Genomic DNA, 24,035 nt, shown 5'->3' on the forward strand with positions numbered 1-24,035 from the left:
GCCAGTCACGCATGCGCACCTAACTGCGTAGCAACCACCTGAAACACCGGGCAGAGAGAAGAGATCCCTCCTGTGGAACCGAGTGGCGGAATAACCACAATTATGAGTCAATGTGCAGCGTGAAAATGACGCAGTGGGCGTCGACACTGAATTAAAGCAAAGGCCGAGGATAAATGACAATAGGTGAGTGATGGTGACGGTGCAATGATCGACGTCACGTAATGTTATTTATCCCCATTCATTGAAGGGCGCACACGCTTTAAGAAAAAATACAAATAACAATGTACTGTGTGTGGTATTAGAATAAAGTTACTTGAGGAATCCCCCTGACAAAAAAGAAAAGAAAAGACATTTAAAAAAAAAAAAAAAAAAAACTACTGACGAAACGCTGCGGCCAAACTCGTGTCGCAAGAAGAAATAAGGTTTTTTTTTTCCGACTGCACGTAAAGGCACCAGATCCTGTCCCGCACAGTGAGTTCCAACGCTGAAGGAGGCACCACATTCGCCGCGGTGCTTCTTAGGTTTCGATTCCACCTTAAAAATCCGCAATTTGACCGCTAGATGGCAGTGCTTATCCCAACACTTTTCAACATATAGAGTTCAGCGAATCATTATGTCCATGTTCAGGTGGATTGTTTCGTAAATTATGCAGTAGAAATGGACATGTGAGACATCATTGTAAAGCCTGGGAGCTCTACTTTTATATTCAGTTGACATTTTTCATGGGAAATCATTTTTGGCATTTTTGGGGAGACTCCAAAGATGATAACTTTGCCATTGACCCTAGCTCCCACCCTAGGTTAGGGTTTCAGGGTTCCTCACTTACTACATGGGAGCTCTACTATCACTTGGGGCCACTTGCAGGCTCATCAGGATCCCTAAAGAAGCGCCCACACCAAAGTTGGGGCTACTAACACGTGAGGAACCCCGAAACACTAACCCTAATTTCAGCTAACCCTAACCCTAACCCTAGTTTCAGGCTTATCGTTAACCCTAATTCAATGCAAGTCTATGGGGCGAAATTTCAACTTTGTCCTAGAGACATGGGGACACGTTCAGGTTCATCAGGGGCCCCCAAGACACACCCATGCCAAATTTGGGGCTTGTAGTACTTGAGGAACCCCGAAACCCTAACCCTAATTTCAGCTAACCCTAACCCTAACCCTAGTTTCAGGCTTATCGTTAACCCTAATTCAATGCAAGTCTATGGGGCGAAATTTCAACTTTGTCCTAGAGACATGGGGACACGTTCAGGTTCATCAGGGGCCCCCAAGACACACCCATGCCAAATTTGGGGCTTGTAGTACTTGAGGAACCCCGAAACCCTAACCCTAATTTCAGCTAACCCTAACCCTAACCCTAGTTTCAGGCTTATCGTTAACCCTAATTCAATGCAAGTCTATGGGGCGAAATTTCAACTTTGTCCTAGAGACATGGGGACACGTTCAGGTTCATCAGGGGCCCCCAAGACACACCCATGCCAAATTTGGGGCTTGTAGTACTTGAGGAACCCCAAAACCCTAACCCTAATTTCAGCTAACCCTAACCCTAACCCTAGTTTCAGGCTTATCGTTAACCCTAATTCAATGCAAGTCTATGGGGCGAAATTTCAACTTTGTCCTAGAGACATGGGGACACGTTCAGGTTCATCAGGGGCCCCCAAGACACACCCATGCCAAATTTGGGGCTTGTAGTACTTGAGGAACCCCGAAACCCTAACCCTAATTTCAGCTAACCCTAACCCTAACCCTAGTTTCAGACTTATCGTTAAACCTAATTCAATGCAAGTCTATGGTGCGAAATTTCAACTTTGTCCTAGAGACATGGGGACACGTTCAGGTTCATCAGGGGCCCCCAAGACACACCCATGCCAAATTTGGGGCTTGTAGTACTTGAGGAACCCCGAAACCCTAACCCTAATTTCAGCTAACCCTAACCCTAACCCTAGTTTCAGGCTTATCGTTAACCCTAATTCAATGCAGGTCTATGGGGCGAAATTTCAACTTTGTCCTAGAGACATGGGGACACGTTCAGGTTCATCAGGGGCCCCCAAGACACACCCATGCCAAATTTGGGGCTTGTAGTACTTGAGGAACCCCGAAACCCTAACCCTAATTTCAGCTAACCCTAACCCTAACCCTAGTTTCAGGCTTATCGTTAACCCTAATTCAATGCAAGTCTATGGGGCGAAATTTCAACTTTGTCCTAGAGACATGGGGACACGTTCAAGTTCATCAGGGGCCCCCAAGACACACCCATGCCAAATTTGGGGCTTCTAGTACTTGAGGAACCCCGAAACCCTAACCCTAATTTCAGCTAACCTTAACCCTAACCCTAGTTTCAGGCTTATCGTTAACCCTAATTCAATGCAAGTCTATGGGGCGAAATTTCAACTTTGTCCTAGAGACATGGGGCCACTTGCTTTTTCATCAGGAGCCCCCAAGAAGCGCCCACACCAAATTTGGGGCTTCTAGTACTTGAGGAACCGTAACCCTAACCCTAACCCTAACCCTAGCTTCAGCTTTATTTCAATGCAAGTCTATGGGGTGAAATGTCAACTTTGTCCTAGAGACATGGGGCCACTTGCTTTTTCATCAGGAGCCCCCAAGAAGCGACCACACCAAATTTGGGGCTTCTAGTACTTGAGGAACCATAACCCTAACCCTAACCCTAACCCAAGTTTCAGGCTTATCGTTAGCCCTAATTCAATGCAAGTCTATGGGGCGAAATGTCAACTTTGTCCTAGAGACATGGGGACATGTTCAGGTTCATCAGGGGCCCCCAAGACACACCCATGCCAAATTTGGGGCTTGTAGTACTTGAGGAACCCCGAAACCCTAACCCTAATTTCAGCTAACCTTAACCCTAACCCTAGTTTCAGGCTTATCGTTAACCCTAATTCAATGCAAGTCTATGGGGCGAAATTTCAACTTTGTCCTAGAGACATGGGGACACGTTCAGGTTCATCAGGGGCCCCCAAGACACACCCATGCCAAATTTGGGGCTTCTAGTACTTGAGGAACCCCGAAACCCTAACCCTAATTTCAGCTAACCCTAACCCTAACCCTAGTTTCAGGCTTATCGTTAACCCTAATTCAATGCAAGTCTATGGGGCGAAATTTCAACTTTGTCCTAGAGACATGGGGACACGTTCAGGTTCATCAGGGGCCCCCAAGACACACCCATGCCAAATTTGGGGCTTGTAGTACTTGAGGAACCCCCGAAACCCTAACCCTAATTTCAGCTAACCCTAACCCTAACCCTAGTTTCAGGCTTATCGTTAACCCTATTTCAATGCAAGTCTATGGGGTGAAATGTCAACTTTGTCCTAGAGACATGGGGCCACTTGCTTTTTCATCAGGAGCCCCCAAGAAGCGCCCACACCAAATTTGGGGCTTCTAGTACTTGAGGAACCGTAACCCTAACCCTAACCCTAACCCTAGCTTCAGCCTTATTTCAATACAAGTCTATGGGGTGAAATGTCAACTTTGTCCTAGAGACATGGGGCCACTTGCTTTTTCATCAGGAGCCCCCAAGAAGCACCCACACCAAATTTGGGGCTTCTAGTACTTGAGGAACCGTAACCCTAACCCTAACCCTAGCTTCAGCCTTATTTCAATGCAAGTCTATGGGGTGAAATGTCAACTTTGTCCTAGAGACATGGGGCCACTTGCTTTTTCATCAGGAGCCCCCAAGAAGCGCCCACACCAAATTTGGGGCTTCTAGTACTTGAGGAACCGTAACCCTAACCCTAACCCTAACCCTAGCTTCAGCCTTATTTCAATGCAAGTCTATGGGGTGAAATGTCAACGTTGTCCTAGAGACATGGGGCCACTTGCTTTTTCATCAGGAGCCCCCAAGAAGCGCCCACACCAAATCTGGGGCTTCTAGTACTTGAGGAACCGTAACCCTAACCCTAACCCTAACCCTAGCTTCAGCCTTATTTCAATGCAAGTCTATGGGGTGAAATGTCAACGTTGTCCTAGAGACATGGGGCCACTTGCTTTTTCATCAGGAGCCCCCAAGAAGCGCCCACACCAAATTTGGGGCTTCTAGTACTTGAGGAACCGTAACCCTAACCCTAACCCTAACCCTAGCTTCAGCCTTATTTCAATGCAAGTCTATGGGGTGAAATGTCAACTTTGTCCTAGAGACATGGGGCCACTTGCTTTTTCATCAGGAGCCCCCAAGAAGCGCCCACACCAAATTTGGGGCTTCTAGTACTTGAGGAACCGTAACCCTAACCCTAACCCTAACCCTAGCTTCAGCCTTATTTCAATGCAAGTCTATGGGGTGAAATGTCAACTTTGTCCTAGAGACATGAGGCCACTTGCTTTTTCATCAGGAGCCCCCAAGAAGCGCCCACACCAAATTTGGGGCTTCTAGTACTTGAGGAACCGTAACCCTAACCCTAACCCTAACCCTAGCTTCAGCCTTATTTCAATGCAAGTCTATGGGGTGAAATGTCAACTTTGTCCTAGAGACATGGGGCCACTTGCTTTTTCATCAGGAGCCCCCAAGAAGCGCCCACACCAAATTTGGGGCTTCTAGTACTTGAGGAACCGTAACCCTAACCCTAACCCTAACCCTAGCTTCAGCCTTATTTCAATGCAAGTCTATGGGGTGAAATGTCAACTTTGTCCTAGAGACATGGGGCCACTTGCTTTTTCATCAGGAGCCCCCAAGAAGCGCCCACACCAAATTTGGGGCTTCTAGTACTTGAGGAACCGTAACCCTAACCCTAACCCTAACCCTAGCTTCAGCCTTATTTCAATACAAGTCTATGGGGTGAAATGTCAACTTTGTCCTAGAGACATGGGGCCACTTGCTTTTTCATCAAGAGCCCCCAAGAAGCGCCCACACCAAATTTGGGGCTTCTAGTACTTGAGGAACCGTAACCCTAACCCTAACCCTAACCCTAACCCTAGCTTCAGCCTTATTTCAATACAAGTCTATGGGGTGAAATGTCAACTTTGTCCTAGAGACATGGGGCCACTTGCTTTTTCATCAGGAGCCCCCAAGAAGCGCCCACACCAAATTTGGGGCTTCTAGTACTTGAGGAACCGTAACCCTAACCCTAACCCTAACCCTAGCTTCAGCCTTATTTCAATGCAAGTCTATGGGGTGAAATGTCAACTTTGTCCTAGAGACATGGGGCCACTTGCTTTTTCATCAGGAGCCCCCAAGAAGCGCCCACACCAAATTTGGGGCTTCTAGTACTTGAGGAACCGTAACCCTAACCCTAACCCTAACCCTAGCTTCAGCCTTATTTCAATGCAAGTCTATGGGGTGAAATGTCAACGTTGTCCTAGAGACATGGGGCCACTTGCTTTTTCATCAAGAGCCCCCAAGAAGCGCCCACACCAAATTTGGGGCTTCTAGTACTTGAGGAACCGTAACCCTAACCCTAACCCTAACCCTAGCTTCAGCCTTATTTCAATGCAAGTCTATGGGGTGAAATGTCAACTTTGTCCTAGAGACATGGGGCCACTTGCTTTTTCATCAGGAGCCCCCAAGAAGCGCCCACACCAAATTTGGGGCTTCTAGTACTTGAGGAACCGTAACCCTAACCCTAACCCTAACCCTAGCTTCAGCCTTATTTCAATACAAGTCTATGGGGTGAAATGTCAACTTTGTCCTAGAGACATGGGGCCACTTGCTTTTTCATCAGGAGCCCCCAAGAAGCGCCCACACCAAATTTGGGGCTTCTAGTACTTGAGGAACCGTAACCCTAACCCTAACCCTAGCTTCAGCCTTATTTCAATGCAAGTCTATGGGGTGAAATGTCAACTTTGTCCTAGAGACATGGGGCCACTTGCTTTTTCATCAGGAGCCCCCAAGAAGCGCCCACACCAAATTTGGGGCTTCTAGTACTTGAGGAACCGTAACCCTAACCCTAACCCTAACCCTAACCCTAGCTTCAGCCTTATTTCAATGCAAGTCTATGGGGTGAAATGTCAACGTTGTCCTAGAGACATGGGGCCACTTGCTTTTTCATCAGGAGCCCCCAAGAAGCGCCCACACCAAATCTGGGGCTTCTAGTACTTGAGGAACCGTAACCCTAACCCTAACCCTAACCCTAGCTTCAGCCTTATTTCAATGCAAGTCTATGGGGTGAAATGTCAACGTTGTCCTAGAGACATGGGGCCACTTGCTTTTTCATCAGGAGCCCCCAAGAAGCGCCCACACCAAATTTGGGGCTTCTAGTACTTGAGGAACCGTAACCCTAACCCTAACCCTAACCCTAGATTCAGCCTTATTTCAATACAAGTCTATGGGGTGAAATGTCAACTTTGTCCTAGAGACATGGGGCCACTTGCTTTTTCATCAGGAGCCCCCAAGAAGCGCCCACACCAAATTTGGGGCTTCTAGTACTTGAGGAACCGTAACCCTAACCCTAACCCTAACCCTAGCTTCAGCCTTATTTCAATGCAAGTCTATGGGGTGAAATGTCAACTTTGTCCTAGAGACATGGGGCCACTTGCTTTTTCATCAGGAGCCCCCAAGAAGCGCCCACACCAAATTTGGGGCTTCTAGTACTTGAGGAACCGTAACCCTAACCCTAACCCTAACCCTAGCTTCAGCCTTATTTCAATGCAAGTCTATGGGGTGAAATGTCAACTTTGTCCTAGAGACATGGGGCCACTTGCTTTTTCATCAGGAGCCCCCAAGAAGCGCCCACACCAAATTTGGGGCTTCTAGTACTTGAGGAACCGTAACCCTAACCCTAACCCTAACCCTAGCTTCAGCCTTATTTCAATACAAGTCTATGGGGTGAAATGTCAACTTTGTCCTAGAGACATGGGGCCACTTGCTTTTTCATCAAGAGCCCCCAAGAAGCGCCCACACCAAATTTGGGGCTTCTAGTACTTGAGGAACCGTAACCCTAACCCTAACCCTAACCCTAGCTTCAGCCTTATTTCAATACAAGTCTATGGGGTGAAATGTCAACTTTGTCCTAGAGACATGGGGCCACTTGCTTTTTCATCAAGAGCCCCCAAGAAGCGCCCACACCAAATTTGGGGCTTCTAGTACTTGAGGAACCGTAACCCTAACCCTAACCCTAACCCTAGCTTCAGCCTTATTTCAATGCAAGTCTATGGGGTGAAATGTCAACTTTGTCCTAGAGACATGGGGCCACTTGCTTTTTCATCAGGAGCCCCCAAGAAGCGCCCACACCAAATTTGGGGCTTCTAGTACTTGAGGAACCGTAACCCTAACCCTAACCCTAGCTTCAGCCTTATTTCAATACAAGTCTATGGGGTGAAATGTCAACTTTGTCCTAGAGACATGGGGCCACTTGCTTTTTCATCAGGAGCCCCCAAGAAGCGCCCACACCAAATTTGGGGCTTCTAGTACTTGAGGAACCGTAACCCTAACCCTAACCCTAACCCTAGCTTCAGCCTTATTTCAATGCAAGTCTATGGGGTGAAATGTCAACTTTGTCCTAGAGACATGAGGCCACTTGCTTTTTCATCAGGAGCCCCCAAGAAGCGCCCACACCAAATTTGGGGCTTCTAGTACTTGAGGAACCGTAACCCTAACCCTAACCCTAACCCTAGCTTCAGCCTTATTTCAATACAAGTCTATGGGGTGAAATGTCAACTTTGTCCTAGAGACATGGGGCCACTTGCTTTTTCATCAAGAGCCCCCAAGAAGCGCCCACACCAAATTTGGGGCTTCTAGTACTTGAGGAACCGTAACCCTAACCCTAACCCTAACCCTAGCTTCAGCCTTATTTCAATGCAAGTCTATGGGGTGAAATGTCAACTTTGTCCTAGAGACATGGGGCCACTTGCTTTTTCATCAGGAGCCCCCAAGAAGCGCCCACACCAAATTTGGGGCTTCTAGTACTTGAGGAACCGTAACCCTAACCCTAACCCTAGCTTCAGCCTTATTTCAATACAAGTCTATGGGGTGAAATGTCAACTTTGTCCTAGAGACATGGGGCCACTTGCTTTTTCATCAGGAGCCCCCAAGAAGCGCCCACACCAAATTTGGGGCTTCTAGTACTTGAGGAACCGTAACCCTAACCCTAACCCTAACCCTAGCTTCAGCCTTATTTCAATGCAAGTCTATGGGGTGAAATGTCAACTTTGTCCTAGAGACATGGGGCCACTTGCTTTTTCATCAGGAGCCCCCAAGAAGCGCCCACACCAAATTTGGGGCTTCTAGTACTTGAGGAACCGTAACCCTAACCCTAACCCTAACCCTAGCTTCAGCCTTATTTCAATACAAGTCTATGGGGTGAAATGTCAACTTTGTCCTAGAGACATGGGGCCACTTGCTTTTTCATCAGGAGCCCCCAAGAAGCGCCCACACCAAATTTGGGGCTTCTAGTACTTGAGGAACCGTAACCCTAACCCTAACCCTAACCCTAGCTTCAGCCTTATTTCAATGCAAGTCTATGGGGTGAAATGTCAACTTTGTCCTAGAGACATGGGGCCACTTGCTTTTTCATCAGGAGCCCCCAAGAAGCGCCCACACCAAATTTGGGGCTTCTAGTACTTGAGGAACCGTAACCCTAACCCTAACCCTAGCTTCAGCCTTATTTCAATACAAGTCTATGGGGTGAAATGTCAACTTTGTCCTAGAGACATGGGGCCACTTGCTTTTTCATCAGGAGCCCCCAAGAAGCGCCCACACCAAATTTGGGGCTTCTAGTACTTGAGGAACCGTAACCCTAACCCTAACCCTAACCCTAGCTTCAGCCTTATTTCAATGCAAGTCTATGGGGTGAAATGTCAACTTTGTCCTAGAGACATGGGGCCACTTGCTTTTTCATCAGGAGCCCCCAAGAAGCGCCCACACCAAATTTGGGGCTTCTAGTACTTGAGGAACCGTAACCCTAACCCTAACCCTAACCCTAGCTTCAGCCTTATTTCAATGCAAGTCTATGGGGTGAAATGTCAACTTTGTCCTAGAGACATGGGGCCACTTGCTTTTTCATCAGGAGCCCCCAAGAAGCGCCCACACCAAATTTGGGGCTTCTAGTACTTGAGGAACCGTAACCCTAACCCTAACCCTAGCTTCAGCCTTATTTCAATACAAGTCTATGGGGTGAAATGTCAACTTTGTCCTAGAGACATGGGGCCACTTGCTTTTTCATCAGGAGCCCCCAAGAAGCGCCCACACCAAATTTGGGGCTTCTAGTACTTGAGGAACCGTAACCCTAACCCTAACCCTAACCCTAGCTTCAGCCTTATTTCAATGCAAGTCTATGGGGTGAAATGTCAACTTTGTCCTAGAGACATGGGGCCACTTGCTTTTTCATCAGGAGCCCCCAAGAAGCGCCCACACCAAATTTGGGGCTTCTAGTACTTGAGGAACCGTAACCCTAACCCTAACCCTAGCTTCAGCCTTATTTCAATGCAAGTCTATGGGGTGAAATGTCAACGTTGTCCTAGAGACATGGGGCCACTTGCTTTTTCATCAAGAGCCCCCAAGAAGCGCCCACACCAAATTTGGGGCTTCTAGTACTTGAGGAACCGTAACCCTAACCCTAACCCTAACCCTAGCTTCAGCCTTATTTCAATGCAAGTCTATGGGGTGAAATGTCAACTTTGTCCTAGAGACATGGGGCCACTTGCTTTTTCATCAGGAGCCCCCAAGAAGCGCCCACACCAAATTTGGGGCTTCTAGTACTTGAGGAACCGTAACCCTAACCCTAACCCTAACCCTAGCTTCAGCCTTATTTCAATGCAAGTCTATGGGGTGAAATGTCAACGTTGTCCTAGAGACATGGGGCCACTTGCTTTTTCATCAGGAGCCCCCAAGAAGCACCCACACCAAATTTGGGGCTTCTAGTACTTGAGGAACCGTAACCCTAACCCTAACCCTAACCCTAGCTTCAGCCTTATTTCAATACAAGTCTATGGGGTGAAATGTCAACTTTGTCCTAGAGACATGGGGCCACTTGCTTTTTCATCAGGAGCCCCCAAGAAGCGCCCACACCAAATCTGGGGCTTCTAGTACTTGAGGAACCGTAACCCTAACCCTAACCCTAACCCTAGCTTCAGCCTTATTTCAATGCAAGTCTATGGGGTGAAATGTCAACTTTGTCCTAGAGACATGGGGCCACTTGCTTTTTCATCAGGAGCCCCCAAGAAGCGCCCACACCAAATTTGGGGCTTCTAGTACTTGAGGAACCGTAACCCTAACCCTAACCCTAGCTTCAGCCTTATTTCAATACAAGTCTATGGGGTGAAATGTCAACTTTGTCCTAGAGACATGGGGCCACTTGCTTTTTCATCAGGAGCCCCCAAGAAGCGCCCACACCAAATTTGGGGCTTCTAGTACTTGAGGAACCGTAACCCTAACCCTAACCCTAACCCTAGCTTCAGCCTTATTTCAATGCAAGTCTATGGGGTGAAATGTCAACGTTGTCCTAGAGACATGGGGCCACTTGCTTTTTCATCAGGAGCCCCCAAGAAGCACCCACACCAAATTTGGGGCTTCTAGTACTTGAGGAACCGTAACCCTAACCCTAACCCTAACCCTAGCTTCAGCCTTATTTCAATACAAGTCTATGGGGTGAAATGTCAACTTTGTCCTAGAGACATGGGGCCACTTGCTTTTTCATCAGGAGCCCCCAAGAAGCGCCCACACCAAATTTGGGGCTTCTAGTACTTGAGGAACCGTAACCCTAACCCTAACCCTAACCCTAGCTTCAGCCTTATTTCAATGCAAGTCTATGGGGTGAAATGTCAACTTTGTCCTAGAGACATGGGGCCACTTGCTTTTTCATCAGGAGCCCCCAAGAAGCGCCCACACCAAATTTGGGGCTTCTAGTACTTGAGGAACCGTAACCCTAACCCTAACCCTAGCTTCAGCCTTATTTCAATACAAGTCTATGGGGTGAAATGTCAACTTTGTCCTAGAGACATGGGGCCACTTGCTTTTTCATCAGGAGCCCCCAAGAAGCGCCCACACCAAATTTGGGGCTTCTAGTACTTGAGGAACCGTAACCCTAACCCTAACCCTAACCCTAGCTTCAGCCTTATTTCAATGCAAGTCTATGGGGTGAAATGTCAACTTTGTCCTAGAGACATGGGGCCACTTGCTTTTTCATCAGGAGCCCCCAAGAAGCGCCCACACCAAATTTGGGGCTTCTAGTACTTGAGGAACCGTAACCCTAACCCTAACCCTAACCCTAGCTTCAGCCTTATTTCAATGCAAGTCTATGGGGTGAAATGTCAACTTTGTCCTAGAGACATGGGGCCACTTGCTTTTTCATCAGGAGCCCCCAAGAAGCGCCCACACCAAATTTGGGGCTTCTAGTACTTGAGGAACCGTAACCCTAACCCTAACCCTAGCTTCAGCCTTATTTCAATGCAAGTCTATGGGGTGAAATGTCAACTTTGTCCTAGAGACATGGGGCCACTTGCTTTTTCATCAGGAGCCCCCAAGAAGCGCCCACACCAAATTTGGAGCTTCTAGTACTTGAGGAACCGTAACCCTAACCCTAACCCTAACCCTAGCTTCAGCCTTATTTCAATGCAAGTCTATGGGGTGAAATGTCAACTTTGTCCTAGAGACATGGGGCCACTTGCTTTTTCATCAGGAGCCCCCAAGAAGCGCCCACACCAAATTTGGGGCTTCTAGTACTTGAGGAACCGTAACCCTAACCCTAACCCTAGCTTCAGCCTTATTTCAATGCAAGTCTATGGGGTGAAATGTCAACGTTGTCCTAGAGACATGGGGCCACTTGCTTTTTCATCAAGAGCCCCCAAGAAGCGCCCACACCAAATTTGGGGCTTCTAGTACTTGAGGAACCGTAACCCTAACCCTAACCCTAACCCTAGCTTCAGCCTTATTTCAATGCAAGTCTATGGGGTGAAATGTCAACGTTGTCCTAGAGACATGGGGCCACTTGCTTTTTCATCAGGAGCCCCCAAGAAGCACCCACACCAAATTTGGGGCTTCTAGTACTTGAGGAACCGTAACCCTAACCCTAACCCTAACCCTAGCTTCAGCCTTATTTCAATACAAGTCTATGGGGTGAAATGTCAACTTTGTCCTAGAGACATGGGGCCACTTGCTTTTTCATCAGGAGCCCCCAAGAAGCGCCCACACCAAATCTGGGGCTTCTAGTACTTGAGGAACCGTAACCCTAACCCTAACCCTAACCCTAGCTTCAGCCTTATTTCAATGCAAGTCTATGGGGTGAAATGTCAACTTTGTCCTAGAGACATGGGGCCACTTGCTTTTTCATCAGGAGCCCCCAAGAAGCGCCCACACCAAATTTGGGGCTTCTAGTACTTGAGGAACCGTAACCCTAACCCTAACCCTAACCCTAGTTCCAGGCTTATCGTTAACACTAATTCAATGCAAGTCTATGGGGCGAAATTTCAACTTTGTCCTAGAGACATGGGGACACGTTCAGGTTCATCAGGGGCCCCCAAGAAGCGCCCACACCAAATTTGGGGCTTCTAGTACTTGAGGAACCCCGAAACCCTAACCCTATTTTCAGCTAACCCTAACCCTAACCCTAGTTTCAGGCTTATCGTTAACCCTAATTCAATGCAAGTCTTTAGGGCGAAATTTCAACTTTGTCCTAGAGACATGGGGACACGTTCAGGTTCATCAGGAGCCCCCAAGACACACCCATGCCAAATTTGGGGCTTGTAGTACTTGAGGAACCCCAAAACCCTAACCTAGGGCAAAGTTGTCATCTTTGTAGTTTCCCCAAAAAGGCCAAAAATGATTTCCCATGAAATATGTCAACTGATTATAAAAGTAGAGCTCCCAGGCTTTACAATGATGCCTCACATGTCCATTTCTACTGTATAGTTTTCGAAACAATCCACCTGAACATGGACATAATGATTCGCTGAATTTTATATGTTGAAAAGTGATGGGATGAACACTGCCATCTAGCGGTCAAACTGCGGAATTTCTTTTTAAGGTGGAATCGAAACCTAAGAAGCACCGCGGCGAATGCTAGCTAACTGTCACCGTGTGTGTGTGTGTGTGTGTGTGTGTGTGTGTGTGTGTGTGTGTGTGTGTGTGTGTGTGTGTGTGTGTGTGTGTGTTGTCGCAGTGCTTGCAGTGGCTACAGTTGGCCGCTAGGAGAGAACCTGCTGCTGCTGCTGCTGCTGCTGCTGCTGCACCATCATCCTCCTCCTCCGCCTCCTCACCGTCACCATGATGACTGCAGACCGACAGTAGCGCTCTGCTCTCGGGGAGACCGCTGGACCAGAGCTCACCTCACACCAGTAACTACAGCTGTACCTCTGCATGCCTGCTTGTGACGTGATGTCTTTCTAAACGCACGTGACTTGCTCCGAGCTAACAGGCGCGTGAGCGAAGACAGGGATGCTCGGCCTGTGCTAGCAACGGCTGCGCTCACTGACTCCAGCTGACTGACCTGATTCCAGCCTCATCGAGCGTCAAATGCGCACTTCTTCGGCCTCGTTTCAAAAAGCAGCTTGAATTCTGAATTTTAGAGAGCGTCGGATGTTGCAGCAAGGTTTGTGTCTAATGGGACAAAATAGTTGAATTTTCCATTGAGTGACGCATTTCCTTAAAAAACGGAACAAAAGACAGACAGCGAATCAGATGTAGGCAGTTACGTTATTAAGACTTTATGAGAATATATTTGTTGAATAGAGATCGACAGATGGATAAGTTAGGATAATTTATTTATTTATTTTTATCTACAGAGCTGTGAGATCTCCAAGCTTGCAATGTTTGAACTGAGAAATATGGGTTTTTAAAAATAAATAAATAAATAAATAAATCTTCTTGATTTAGCAGTTAAATTTCTACTTTTTTTAAATCAGAGTTCTTTTTTTTTTTTCACTGCTGTGTCTTTTGGGTTCTCGTCTGTGTTGAATTGCAGAGATGAGCCGCTTCTCCTTGGACAACAACAACTTTCCCTATGACAACAACGTGCTGGTTCTGGACATGGTGCTGGGCTCGCTGTGGGGAATATCCCAGCCCATCAACTGGGACAATGTGGCCAAACTGGTCCCGGGCTTTACTCCCAATGAGGTAACCACACCCACACGTCATCCTTCGTTCTCTTGTCAGAACCTCCGCCTGGTTCTGCGACTCGAGGTCCGTGGTGACGAGATCTTGTTGTTGTTGTTGTTGTTGTTGTTGAGTGGCACCGATGTGATCTTTGCAGTGCGCTCACCGCTTTGAGGAGCTGAAGCTCACCGGGGGTTTCCCACTCGTGGACAACCAGTGTAACACAGTGACAGACAGAGGAGGCTCCTCCCTGTCAGACAGTGGCAGCACGCAGCTGGAGCCTGGAGGTGCAGTGGACACAGGGGGCAGCAGAGGCACAGGTCAGTGGTCCTCGGAGCCAGTTGATAATCCAGTGTCACTGCAGAGCGGTGCTAGATGCTGGTGGAACCCCCCCCGCTGGGTGCCACTGCTGCATTCTCCAGTGACTGTCAGGTCCGTCCTCCTGTTCTAATGCAGCTGTCAATCACAGCCCCCGGTGGGCTGAAACTGTAACACACACACACACACACCTCAGTGTCGTGGTGTTTAATTAGGAGGCGGTCAAAGCACCGATCAGAGCAGACCGCGACTCGTCCCGTCTTCATGTGCTGCCAACAGGTCCCAAAGCCACGCCGTCGGAACGGGTGGCTGCAGCGGAGAAGGAGAAAAGAGTGTCGGCAGAGGACAACGAGAAACATCTCAAGCCCAGAGAGTAACCAGCAGTTCCACTCAAAGCTCACTCACTTCCTTCTTTCATCTCTGCTTCATTTCATTCGTCACAAATCCAGCGTTTGCAATGTATTTGATGTCTGCGTCTCCAAAATAAAAATATATTTTTATTGGGTGGGGTGGGGGTGATGTTTTGCTTGATTGCAGTCCTAACATGGTCATCCATGTGTGCGACGAGACCAAGAACGTGAGGCAGGACTTCACGTGTCCCAGAGACCTGCTGGTGAAGGAGATGCGCTACTTTGCCGAGTACCTCTCAGTGGACCCCCAGCGCTGGGAGGAGGTGGACATCTCGGTGCACTGCGACGTGCACATCTTCGACTGGCTCATGAACTACGTGAGGAGGAACTCGGCGGGGGAGGAGAAGAAGGACAAACCCAGGCTGGGTAACTCCAGCACACACACACACACACACACACACACTCTTCTGGTGTGTGTTGATGGGTGGACGTGACTCAGTGTGTCTGCTGGGTCCTTGGCTGTGTGTTCTGTGCCGTGTGCTGGTTGGTCACGTGTTGGTTTGTCGGTTACAGAGCCCAGCAATGTCATCTCCATCCTGATCTCCTCCGAGTTCTTGAAGATGGATTCGTTAGTAAGTGTTGTGACGTCATGTGACTTTGGTGACCATGTCTCCTGGGCCAGCTGTTATCCCAGAGAAGCGAAACCAGCGGTTAGCAGATGTTCTGGTAACCCTAACCCTAACCCTAACCCTAACCCTAGGCCTCCCAGCTGGTTTTCACCAAACTCCAGTTGATTCAGGGTCCAAACGGGTCGCTGGTTCCAGTCCTGGAATAACACTTGGTTCCAGTGAGTTTAATGCTGAAGGAGAAGAGTCTTGAAGTTTCAGGGATGTTTATTGTTTGATTGTTTAAACCGGTAATTGAATGATTGAGAGGAAGAGCATGAGGGTGTGTTTTTAATTCATCAGACCATCGGAGTTAGTCGCAGCTCTGCGGTTGATGTTGCATGGGTGTCGCTCTCATGCTTCAGTGACTCGTTGTTGCAGCTTCAATTCAGTGTGGGAAACACCTTCACACAGAATGACTGTCTGGGTGCCACATGAATGCAGTGCAGAGGGGAATTACGACCTCGGACGGCACTTTATCTTTAACACGCGCCGCAATAACTGAGACGTCTCGGTGTGAAAACATCAAAGTCCCCGCATCTTCATCCGCCAGCAGGTGGCAGTGGGAGACGCTCACACTCAGGCGTATTAACGTGAGGCAGTGCGATGACGGTAGTGTGCGGCATGCGGTGATGGGATGTGCTGTGCCCGCTTGCTGCAGGTGGAGGAGTGCATCCACTACTGCCACAAACACATCAGCGCCATCGTGGCCACGCCCTGCAACATGAACTGCATCAACGGCAACCTGACCAATCGCATCGCGGAGCTCTTCACGCACACCGAGGCCGACGACATCAGGGACAAGAAGGACAAGTTCAAAAGGTGAGCCGCAGATCCGGCTCGGTGAGCCGCTACCGAAGTGCACCTGGGAGCCGTTTAATGACGGCCAAGGCTGAAGCAGGAAGAGATGTGGACTGACGGTCACAGCGGCCTCGGGGCGGTCGTCACTCATCAAGTGTGCTTCCCTCCCAGCAAGTTGTTCCAGAAGAAGATCGAGCGTCTCTTTGATGCCAGCCACCGCAGCAGAGACTCACCTGGGAACGCCTCCACTCTCTACAGGTGAGCCAGGCTAGAGTTATCCCTGCTTTAACTTAGCTCCCTGTGTGAGCCAGGCTGGAGTTATCCCTGGTTTAACTTAGCTCCCTGTGTGAGCCAGGCTGGAGTTATCCCTGGTTTAACTTAGCTCCCTGTGAGCCAGGCTGGAGTTATCCCTGGTTTAACTTAGCTCCCTGTGTGAGCCAGGCTGGAGTTATCCCTGCTTTAACTTAGCTCCCTGTGTGAGCCAGGCTAGAGTTATCCCTGCTTTAACTTAGCTCCCTGTGAGCCAGGCTAGAGTTATCCCTGCTTTAACTTAGCTCCCTGTGAGCCAGGCTAGAGTTATCCCTGTCTCTGGTTTGAGTTATCCCTCTGTCTCTGGTTCAAGTTAACTCCCTGTGTGAACCCTAAACCCAGAGTCTCTCTCTTCAGGGCAAACAGACTCAGTTTTCACTAAACCTGCTTTTTCAAAGATTAGTTTAGTTTTTTCTTCTTTCTTTAATTTGATTTGGAGCGAGCTGATTGGTGGCGTGCGTGTGCACTGACAGATGTGGCCTGTGCCTGAAGCTGCTGACCAAAGACACCGAGCGGAAGATCTCTTGCGTTCCAGGGAAAATCAACGTTGACTGGCGAGGAGACATCATCTACACTCACATCAGGTGTGAGCCGTCGGCCACAGGCGTTCAATGCTGGAGCGGTTCATGGTCCCACCAGCAACAGGAAGCTGCCTGCACCTGTTTGGGAGACCAACACTTGATGGTGGTCTTTGCGTTGGTTTGCAGGCAGAGGAGCTGGGACGCCCATGACTACATCACTGGCCTGTATGAAGAGCTCAAGTCCTGGGTGCTGGTCTACTGGAGGATCTGGGGTACCATCAACTACCTGAGCTGCTCCAGGTGCCACCAGGTTGGTGGGAGTGGCTGTGGGAGTGTCTGCCACCAAGCAGGCAGGGTGTGATGGGCTGCGAGGTTGAAACTAGAGGACAACACAAGGTCACACAGCTGCTCCAGGCAGCAGCGGCAGCAGCAGCAGCAGCAGCAGCAGCAGCAGCAGCGGCATTGAGGCCTTTGACCGAGCTGAGAGAAGCAACCAGTGCAGCTGCATCCATTCACACACAGTCAGACTGGAGGCCAACAGGTGGCTTTCCATCCAGACAGCCCAGCACAGCTGTGGTGCAGTCGTCATGACTCAGGTCTCCAGCTGAGTCAGGCGCCAACACGCTGCTGATTGGAGGCTTGCAGCTGCAGCTGCAGAGAAGAAAAATGAATGTAAGTCAATGCATGATCTTCATAAAGATAGCCTGTGTGTGTGTGTGTGTGTGTGTGTGTGTGCCAGGTGTTCCTGTGTGCAGAGCTGACGCAGTGCGGGTACCACCCAGAGGGGGTGCTGTACCCAGGGGGCGTGGCCTCAGAGAGGGGCTGGCACGGTGCAGGGATCCACCCCTGCTGCAGCCAGAGGGTACTGCGCTTCGATCCCACCGCCATGCCCAAGGTACACACACACACACACACACACACACACACACACACACACACACACACTACTGATCATCATTCTCATTATTACCATTTGTCGTTTGTGCCTGCCAATAGAAACAGCTGCAACCACTGCACAGTACACAGTACCTGTGTGTGTGTGTGTGTGTGTGTGTGTGTGTGTGTGTGTGTGTGCAGGGCTGCAGGAACCGCGACCACATGGTGAACCTGCCTGATGAGGAGAACTGCGACCAGGAGACGGCAGCCAGAGCCAGAGTCCTCAACGACCTGCTGCTGCACAGAGACGCTGTGTGTCTGCTCAACACTGCTGAGAGGTCAGCCAGCCAGCCAGTCAGTCAGTCAGCCAGTCAGTCAGTCAGTCAGCCAGTCAGTCAGTCAGCCAGTCAGCCAGTCAGTCAGTCAGTCAGTCAGTCAGTTAGCTAGTGTGAACAGTCAGCCAGTCAGTCAGCCAGTCAGTCAGCCAGTCAGCCAGTCAGTCAGTCAGTCAGTCAGTCAGTCAGTTAGCTAGTGTGAACAGTCAGCCAGCCAGCCAGCCAGTCAGCCAGTCAGCCAGCCAGCCAGCCAGTCAGTCAGTCAGTCAGTCAGTCAGCCAGCCAGTCAGCCAGTCAGTCAGCCAGTCAGTCAGCCAGCCAGTCAGCCAGCCAGTCAGTCAGTCAGTCAGTCAGCCAGCCAGCCAGTCAGCCAGCCAGTCAGTCAGTCAGTCAGTCAGCCAGCCAGTCAGCCAGCCAGTCAGTCAGTCAGCCAGCCAGTCAGCCAGTCAGTCAGTCAGCCAGTCAGTCAGTCAGTCAGTCAGTCAGTCAGCCAGCCAGTCAGCCAGCCAGTCAGCCAGCCAGCCAGTCAGCCAGTCAGCCAGTCAGTCAGTCAGCCAGCCAGTCAGTCTCTAGTCCTTCATGGTGTGGTGCTGGTTGCTCTCATCCTGCAGCTCCCAGGATGCTGCTGCTGCTGCTGCTGCTGCTGCTGCTGCTGCTGCTGGTGGTGCTGGAGGTTCTTGTCCAGGGAAGGCCGTGGACCTGGAGGCCCTGCTGGAGCCCACCCTGCTGGGGCCGCTGAGGGGGGACGGCACCGCTGTGAGTCCTCCACCTCTCCGCCGCTCACTCTGTCTCTTCACTCCTGCTCCTCCTCCTCTGACTTCACTCCTCTTTTCAACCAGTTCTCCCTTTTGAAAAACTGGAGTCTGCAACTGGTAGGACTTCCTCTCATTCCTTCCTCCCCTGCACTGTGTGTGTGTGTGTGTGTGTGTGTGTGTGTGTGTGTGTGTGTGAGACATAACCAGCCTGCATCACCAGCCTGGTGTCCAGGAAGCCTCTTGAAGCTCCTCACTCCTCCTCCTCCTCCTTCTTCTTCTTCTTCTTCTTCTTTCAGAGGCAGCAGTCGCTGCTGTCCGAGGATGAGGAGTACACCACGGGGTCAGAGGTCACCGAGGATGAGGTGGGCGACGAAGAGGAGCTGTCAAAGAAACAAGGTGAAGCTCCTCCTCCTCCTCTGCTGCCACATGACTGATGCCCATTGAGCTCCACATGGCGATGATGTCACCACTGAATGGAAAGCAGGTCGCTGCTGATCGGAAAATGAACTTTATCTATTTTTCCTATTCTTGCTTTTTTCATATTTCCTTCTTTCAAATCCCAACATTGGAAGCACTTGCTGTTTTCAGCCAGCAGGTGGCGTCAAACACGCTCAACCAGAATGTTGTGTGTGTGTGTGTGTGCAGCTGCCAAGAAGGCCAAGAGGGCCCAGAGACCCCTGAAGAAGCAGATGTCTTCACCCAACGTCCATCGCAGAGAGAAAACAGAGAAAGTGAGCCCGCTGTTTACGACCCGACTTTCACTGTTGTTGATTGAACGTGGAGATCCTGTGTGTGTGTGTGTGTGTGTGTGTGTGTGTGTGTGTATGTTTCTGCACCTGCTGAATGACAGTAAAGTGTCTCTCACTCTGATTGTGTGTCTGTCAGTCGCAGTCCAGGGACAACACACCTTTCACGTGAGTAACGACAACTAAGAACTCAGAGCAGCTGTGTGTGCAAGACTCTGATTGGACAAAACCAAGTCAACACTGACACCTGTGTGTGTGTGTGTGTGTGTTACAGTGTGAGTGTCCAGAAGAATAAGTGGGACAGTTCTCGCTCCATGCGCTACAACCAGGACGCTCAGAGAGAAGAAGGTGAAATGTTTTATTTCATGCTTTTACATTTTCATGCTTTCAGTCCCAACTTTCCTCCAGGAGCTGCTAATTATCTTCATTAACTCACCGTCTTATTATTGCCAACGTATGAATATGAAGCAATATTTCCCATCTAGAGTGCAGGGCCTTTTTTTTTTGTAGTATTATGATTCTGGAAAGAACAGCGACCGCACTAAGAATCCCTCTGAAGTTTCCAAGTGCCGTTTGTTCCACCAACATTGAGCCACGTGCTGCACAGCTGCCAGCTGACCACTGGACGGTTGAGCCAGACGGTGCCTTCACACCTGCAAAGACAAGAGTTGGCTTTTATTATTTAGTCTGATTAACGAGGACAACAAAATCATTTCCATTTCTCAGTCAGAAGAGTCAGGAAGAAGAGCCACCTCTCCTCAGCAACATTATTATCATCATCATTATTATTATTATTATTATTATCTTTATTATTACTATTATTAATGCTCTGCTTGCTGTCACTGTTGAATCAGACCAGCGGCGCATGATGGAGATCGTTGGCCATCTCACCAAGATGAGGTTTGGAGACCAGAAACAAAGCAAAGCGATGGACAACAAGGAAGTAAGGTCACATGATGGCATTTCAAAATAAAGTTTAGAGACGATGAAGCGGACGTGAGCCGAATCATCATAGCTGCTGTCACTGCTGGACCTCAGTCTCTCTCTCAGAGTCACAATCATCACTGCCTGCACTCTTGATGTTTCTCAACCTGTGTCTGCGCTCTGTGTGTGTGTGTGTGTGTGTGTGTGTGTGTGTGTGTGCTGCTCCTCCCAGCCAGCAGGGGGCATCTACTCCAGACTGGAAGCCCAGTTCAAGGCTCAAGTCAGGCAGAGTTCAGAGAAGACCCCCAGGTATGCTGCTTGTTTCTGCTACACACACACACACACACACACACACACACACACACACACACACACACACTTTTCAACACAACATGAATGCAACATGTATTTGTCTGTGTGCGTCCCTCCACCGTTCAGCAGGTCCAAAGTTCGCTACGCTCAGATCCGCACCACCTAGTGGTCACCAGGAGGGAGAGGAGAACTTCCTGTTTGGTTTCACAACATCTTCAATAGCATGGCCCAGCTGTGGAGTCACACCCCCCCACCCCCCACCACCACCACCACCCCAATGAACTCAGGTGACCTCACCACCACCACCACCACCACTGGGCCACATGTGTTTGTGCAGGTGCCACCACAAAAACAAGGAGCTCAGGACGAGTTTCCAAGGAGGAGGAGGAGGAGGAAGAAGAAGAAGACGGTGGTGGTGATGGTGTTGATGATGATGATGATGATGATGATGGGAGAGAGTTTTGTTCTAATCTGCTCCACTGAATCCTGCTCTCACAGAGGAGCTCTTGTCTTCTGGTCCTGCCTGCTGTCTCACTTTGGCACAAATAAAATCTAAAATGACACCGAACCGAACTGGACTCGGCTGACCTCCCTTCAGTGATGTGTCCACTAGGTGGCGGTGTACCGCTTTGAGCGGAACGTAAACAAGCATCAACTTTGCCCCAGTGCAGCAGCCTGCCTTGAGTTAATGACAGTCAGCTGATGTGAGAGAGAGGCTGCAGTCACTCACTAATATCAATATTCATTCTTGGATTGAGTTTTGAGGCTTTTCCTGGAACATCAAACACAGCAGCTGCAGGGCAGAGAGGAGACCCCTGGTGGCGGCCCAGTGAACTCCTCCACCTGGGTGGCTCCTCCACTGAAACCCTCTCACTGGGGGGGGAGGAAGAACTCTGTAGCCCCTGGTGACCCGGAGCTCACTCCAGGGTGCCCCCCCCTCTTCCTGCTTACTCCCCCCCCCCCCCCCCTTCCTGCTTACTCCCCCCCCCGCGTTATGTCGCAGGGGGGTCAGGGGGGGGCCTTCCCCCAGCTGTTCCCTCATCTCCTCCACAGTAGATGCCAGGAGTGACTGCTGAGGATGTGGGTCAGAGTGGAGGTCCAGTTACAGCCAGACGGACTGATGAATTATTATGGTCACGGCCGGAAATGAAAAGCATCAGTGCAAAGCCAGAGAGAGAGAGGGGGGGAGGGGAGAGAGAGAGGCAGACAGAGAGAGAGAGAGAGAGAGAGAGAGAACTCCTCAGCTCCGTGAAGATCCTGCAGGATCCTGGGGCTTTCCTTCTTCAGCCGGTTTCCTCCCGGTGGTCTCAGGTTCACTTCACTTTCAGCTGTCCTGGCTGTCCTGCAGCCAGTGTGAACTGGATCAGTGGCCGGTGGCTCCGTTTACAGTAACCTTGGGGCGGGGGGGGAGGGGGGGGGATGACAGATGACATCTGTCATCATCATGCACCTTCTAGGATCAGTGTGTGTGTGTGTGTGTGTGTGTGTGTGTGTGTGTGTGTGTGAGATCGTAAAACACTGAGGCTCTCGCAGAATTGTCAACAGTTGTAAATGCAACAGTCAGGAAACGCAGCAATTCATTGAAGACGTGTGGAGAAGTTCCTTGACTTGGAACCGTTGAATGCTTTTGAAGCTCATGCTCATGAGTGGTCTTGAGACCGAGACCAATCTCCAGAACTGCGACACTGGATGCTGGTCCTCACAGCTCCCCGGCAGAAGGTGGATGGAGGGAAGGGTTGGAGGAACCTCCTGAGGAACCGAACCAACCTGCTGCTGCTTCTTCAGCCGCCACAGGGTCGATGGGAGTTTCACCTCCTGGCTGAGCTGCCACTTTAACTGGGCCACGTACTGGCGTCTCCATCAGCTTCCAACACTGGGGTGACGTCAGAGCCGTGGTGTTCCTACTGGCATATATTTAGCTGGTAGAGAGAGAGAGAGAGAGAGAGAGAGAGAGAGAGAGAGAGAGAGAGAGAGAGAGGAAGACTCAGCAGCTGGATGTGACAACATTTCCATCTCACACAAGGCAACCAGGAAAAGGTGGCTCGCCCGCTCCAGGTCGGTGCAGAGACCCTGCCTGCCTCGGGTGGAGGAGTTCCAGCATCTCAGGGTCTTCTCACCAGTGAGGGTGAGATGGACGGGCGGATCGGTACTCCGATGCGGTCGCTGTAGCGGTCTGTCGCAATGAAGAAAGAGCGGAGCGGAAAGGTGAAGCTCTGGATTTACCGGTCGATCTACGTTCGTTTGGGACGCCTCCTGGACTCCTCCCTGGGGGGGAGGTGTTCCTGGCAGGTCCCACCAGGAGGAGACCCCGAGGAAGAGCCAGGACCCGCTGGAGGGAGCAGGTCTCTGGGCTGGCCTGGGAACTCCCTGGAGGAGGGGACTGGGGCCAGGGGCCAGGGAAGTCTGGGTGTCTCTGCAGAGACTGTTGCCCCCGAGACCCCACTCCAGATAAAGTGGTAGAGGAAGAGGAAGAGGAAGAGGAGGAAGAAGAAGAAGAAGAAGAGGAAGAAGAAGAAGAAGAAAAGAGGAAGAAGAGGAAGAAGAAGAAGAAGAGGAAGAAGAAGAAACTCTAGTACATTGTAAAAAGGGTGTGGTCTGAAATGAAGACATCGGAGCAAAGGCAGGTTTTTAAAAAAATTCAACTTTAATCAGCTCAAAAAGTTCACATCAAATGTAACACCTTGTAGGGAAATCTGCCGTCAGAGATTGGGAATTTATTTTGGATCGATGTCTTTTTTTAATTTCCTAAATGAACTCATTGGCAATTCACTTGTTTCTGCAGGAAAAAAAACAAAACAACAACTTTTGTTTAATTGAACACAAACTCAAGGTACAAATGAAAGATGCAAAAAAAAAAAAAAAAAAAAAAAAAAGAAATTTTCTTTTTTTTTTTTTTACAAAATTAAATGTAAACCCAGTTTCGTCTCGTTTGTCTGTATTGAAATTTGCTCTGGTGTAGCGTGTTGAGCGCTACTGCGCGGTCGGTCCAGCAGGGGACCGGATTGAGTTTGAGTGACAGGAGCAGATCCAGATGCAGATCCAGATGCAGATCCAGATGCAGCCGACTCACAAGCATAAATACCTCCTCCTTTAAAACGTCCCAGTCATGAAGGCTCACAAATGAGCAACAATCCTCTTAGAGGAAAACA

General features: G+C 49.6%; 2 protein-coding genes across 8 annotated transcripts in view; one reads left to right on the forward strand and one right to left on the reverse strand.

Moving 5' to 3' along the window:
• The window catches only part of xpo1b (exportin 1 (CRM1 homolog, yeast) b), a 155,004-nt gene that overhangs the window by 110,506 nt on the left and 20,463 nt on the right, over window positions 1–24,035 (reverse strand). The window lies entirely within an intron of this gene.
• On the forward strand, window positions 31–21,443 carry sanbr (SANT and BTB domain regulator of CSR). Of its 2 annotated transcripts, XM_076016695.1 has the most exons (22): window positions 32–183; window positions 13,043–13,217; window positions 13,844–13,995; window positions 14,132–14,294; window positions 14,572–14,665; window positions 14,830–15,068; window positions 15,216–15,274; window positions 15,969–16,129; window positions 16,280–16,366; window positions 16,891–17,001; window positions 17,125–17,248; window positions 17,678–17,833; window positions 18,016–18,152; window positions 18,761–18,905; window positions 18,989–19,021; window positions 19,201–19,300; window positions 19,550–19,635; window positions 19,790–19,818; window positions 19,925–19,998; window positions 20,505–20,593; window positions 20,807–20,883; window positions 21,013–21,157. In XM_076016695.1, exons 3-22 carry the CDS (start codon window positions 13,846–13,848, stop codon window positions 21,050–21,052), a joined length of 2,154 nt encoding a protein of 717 aa, XP_075872810.1. In that variant the 5' UTR covers window positions 32–183; window positions 13,043–13,217; window positions 13,844–13,845; the 3' UTR covers window positions 21,053–21,157. The 2 variants fall into 2 exon arrangements, with proteins under 2 accessions (XP_075872809.1, XP_075872810.1); XM_076016694.1 differs by lacking the exon at window positions 18,989–19,021 and having other exon boundaries at window positions 31–183; window positions 20,811–20,883; window positions 21,013–21,443.

The sequence above is a fragment of the Nelusetta ayraudi genome, unplaced genomic scaffold (assembly GCF_046127955.1).
Source record: "Nelusetta ayraudi isolate G7.1 ecotype Tasmania unplaced genomic scaffold, CSIRO-AGI_Nayr_v1 ptg000235l, whole genome shotgun sequence".
NCBI lineage: Eukaryota > Metazoa > Chordata > Actinopteri > Tetraodontiformes > Monacanthidae > Nelusetta > Nelusetta ayraudi.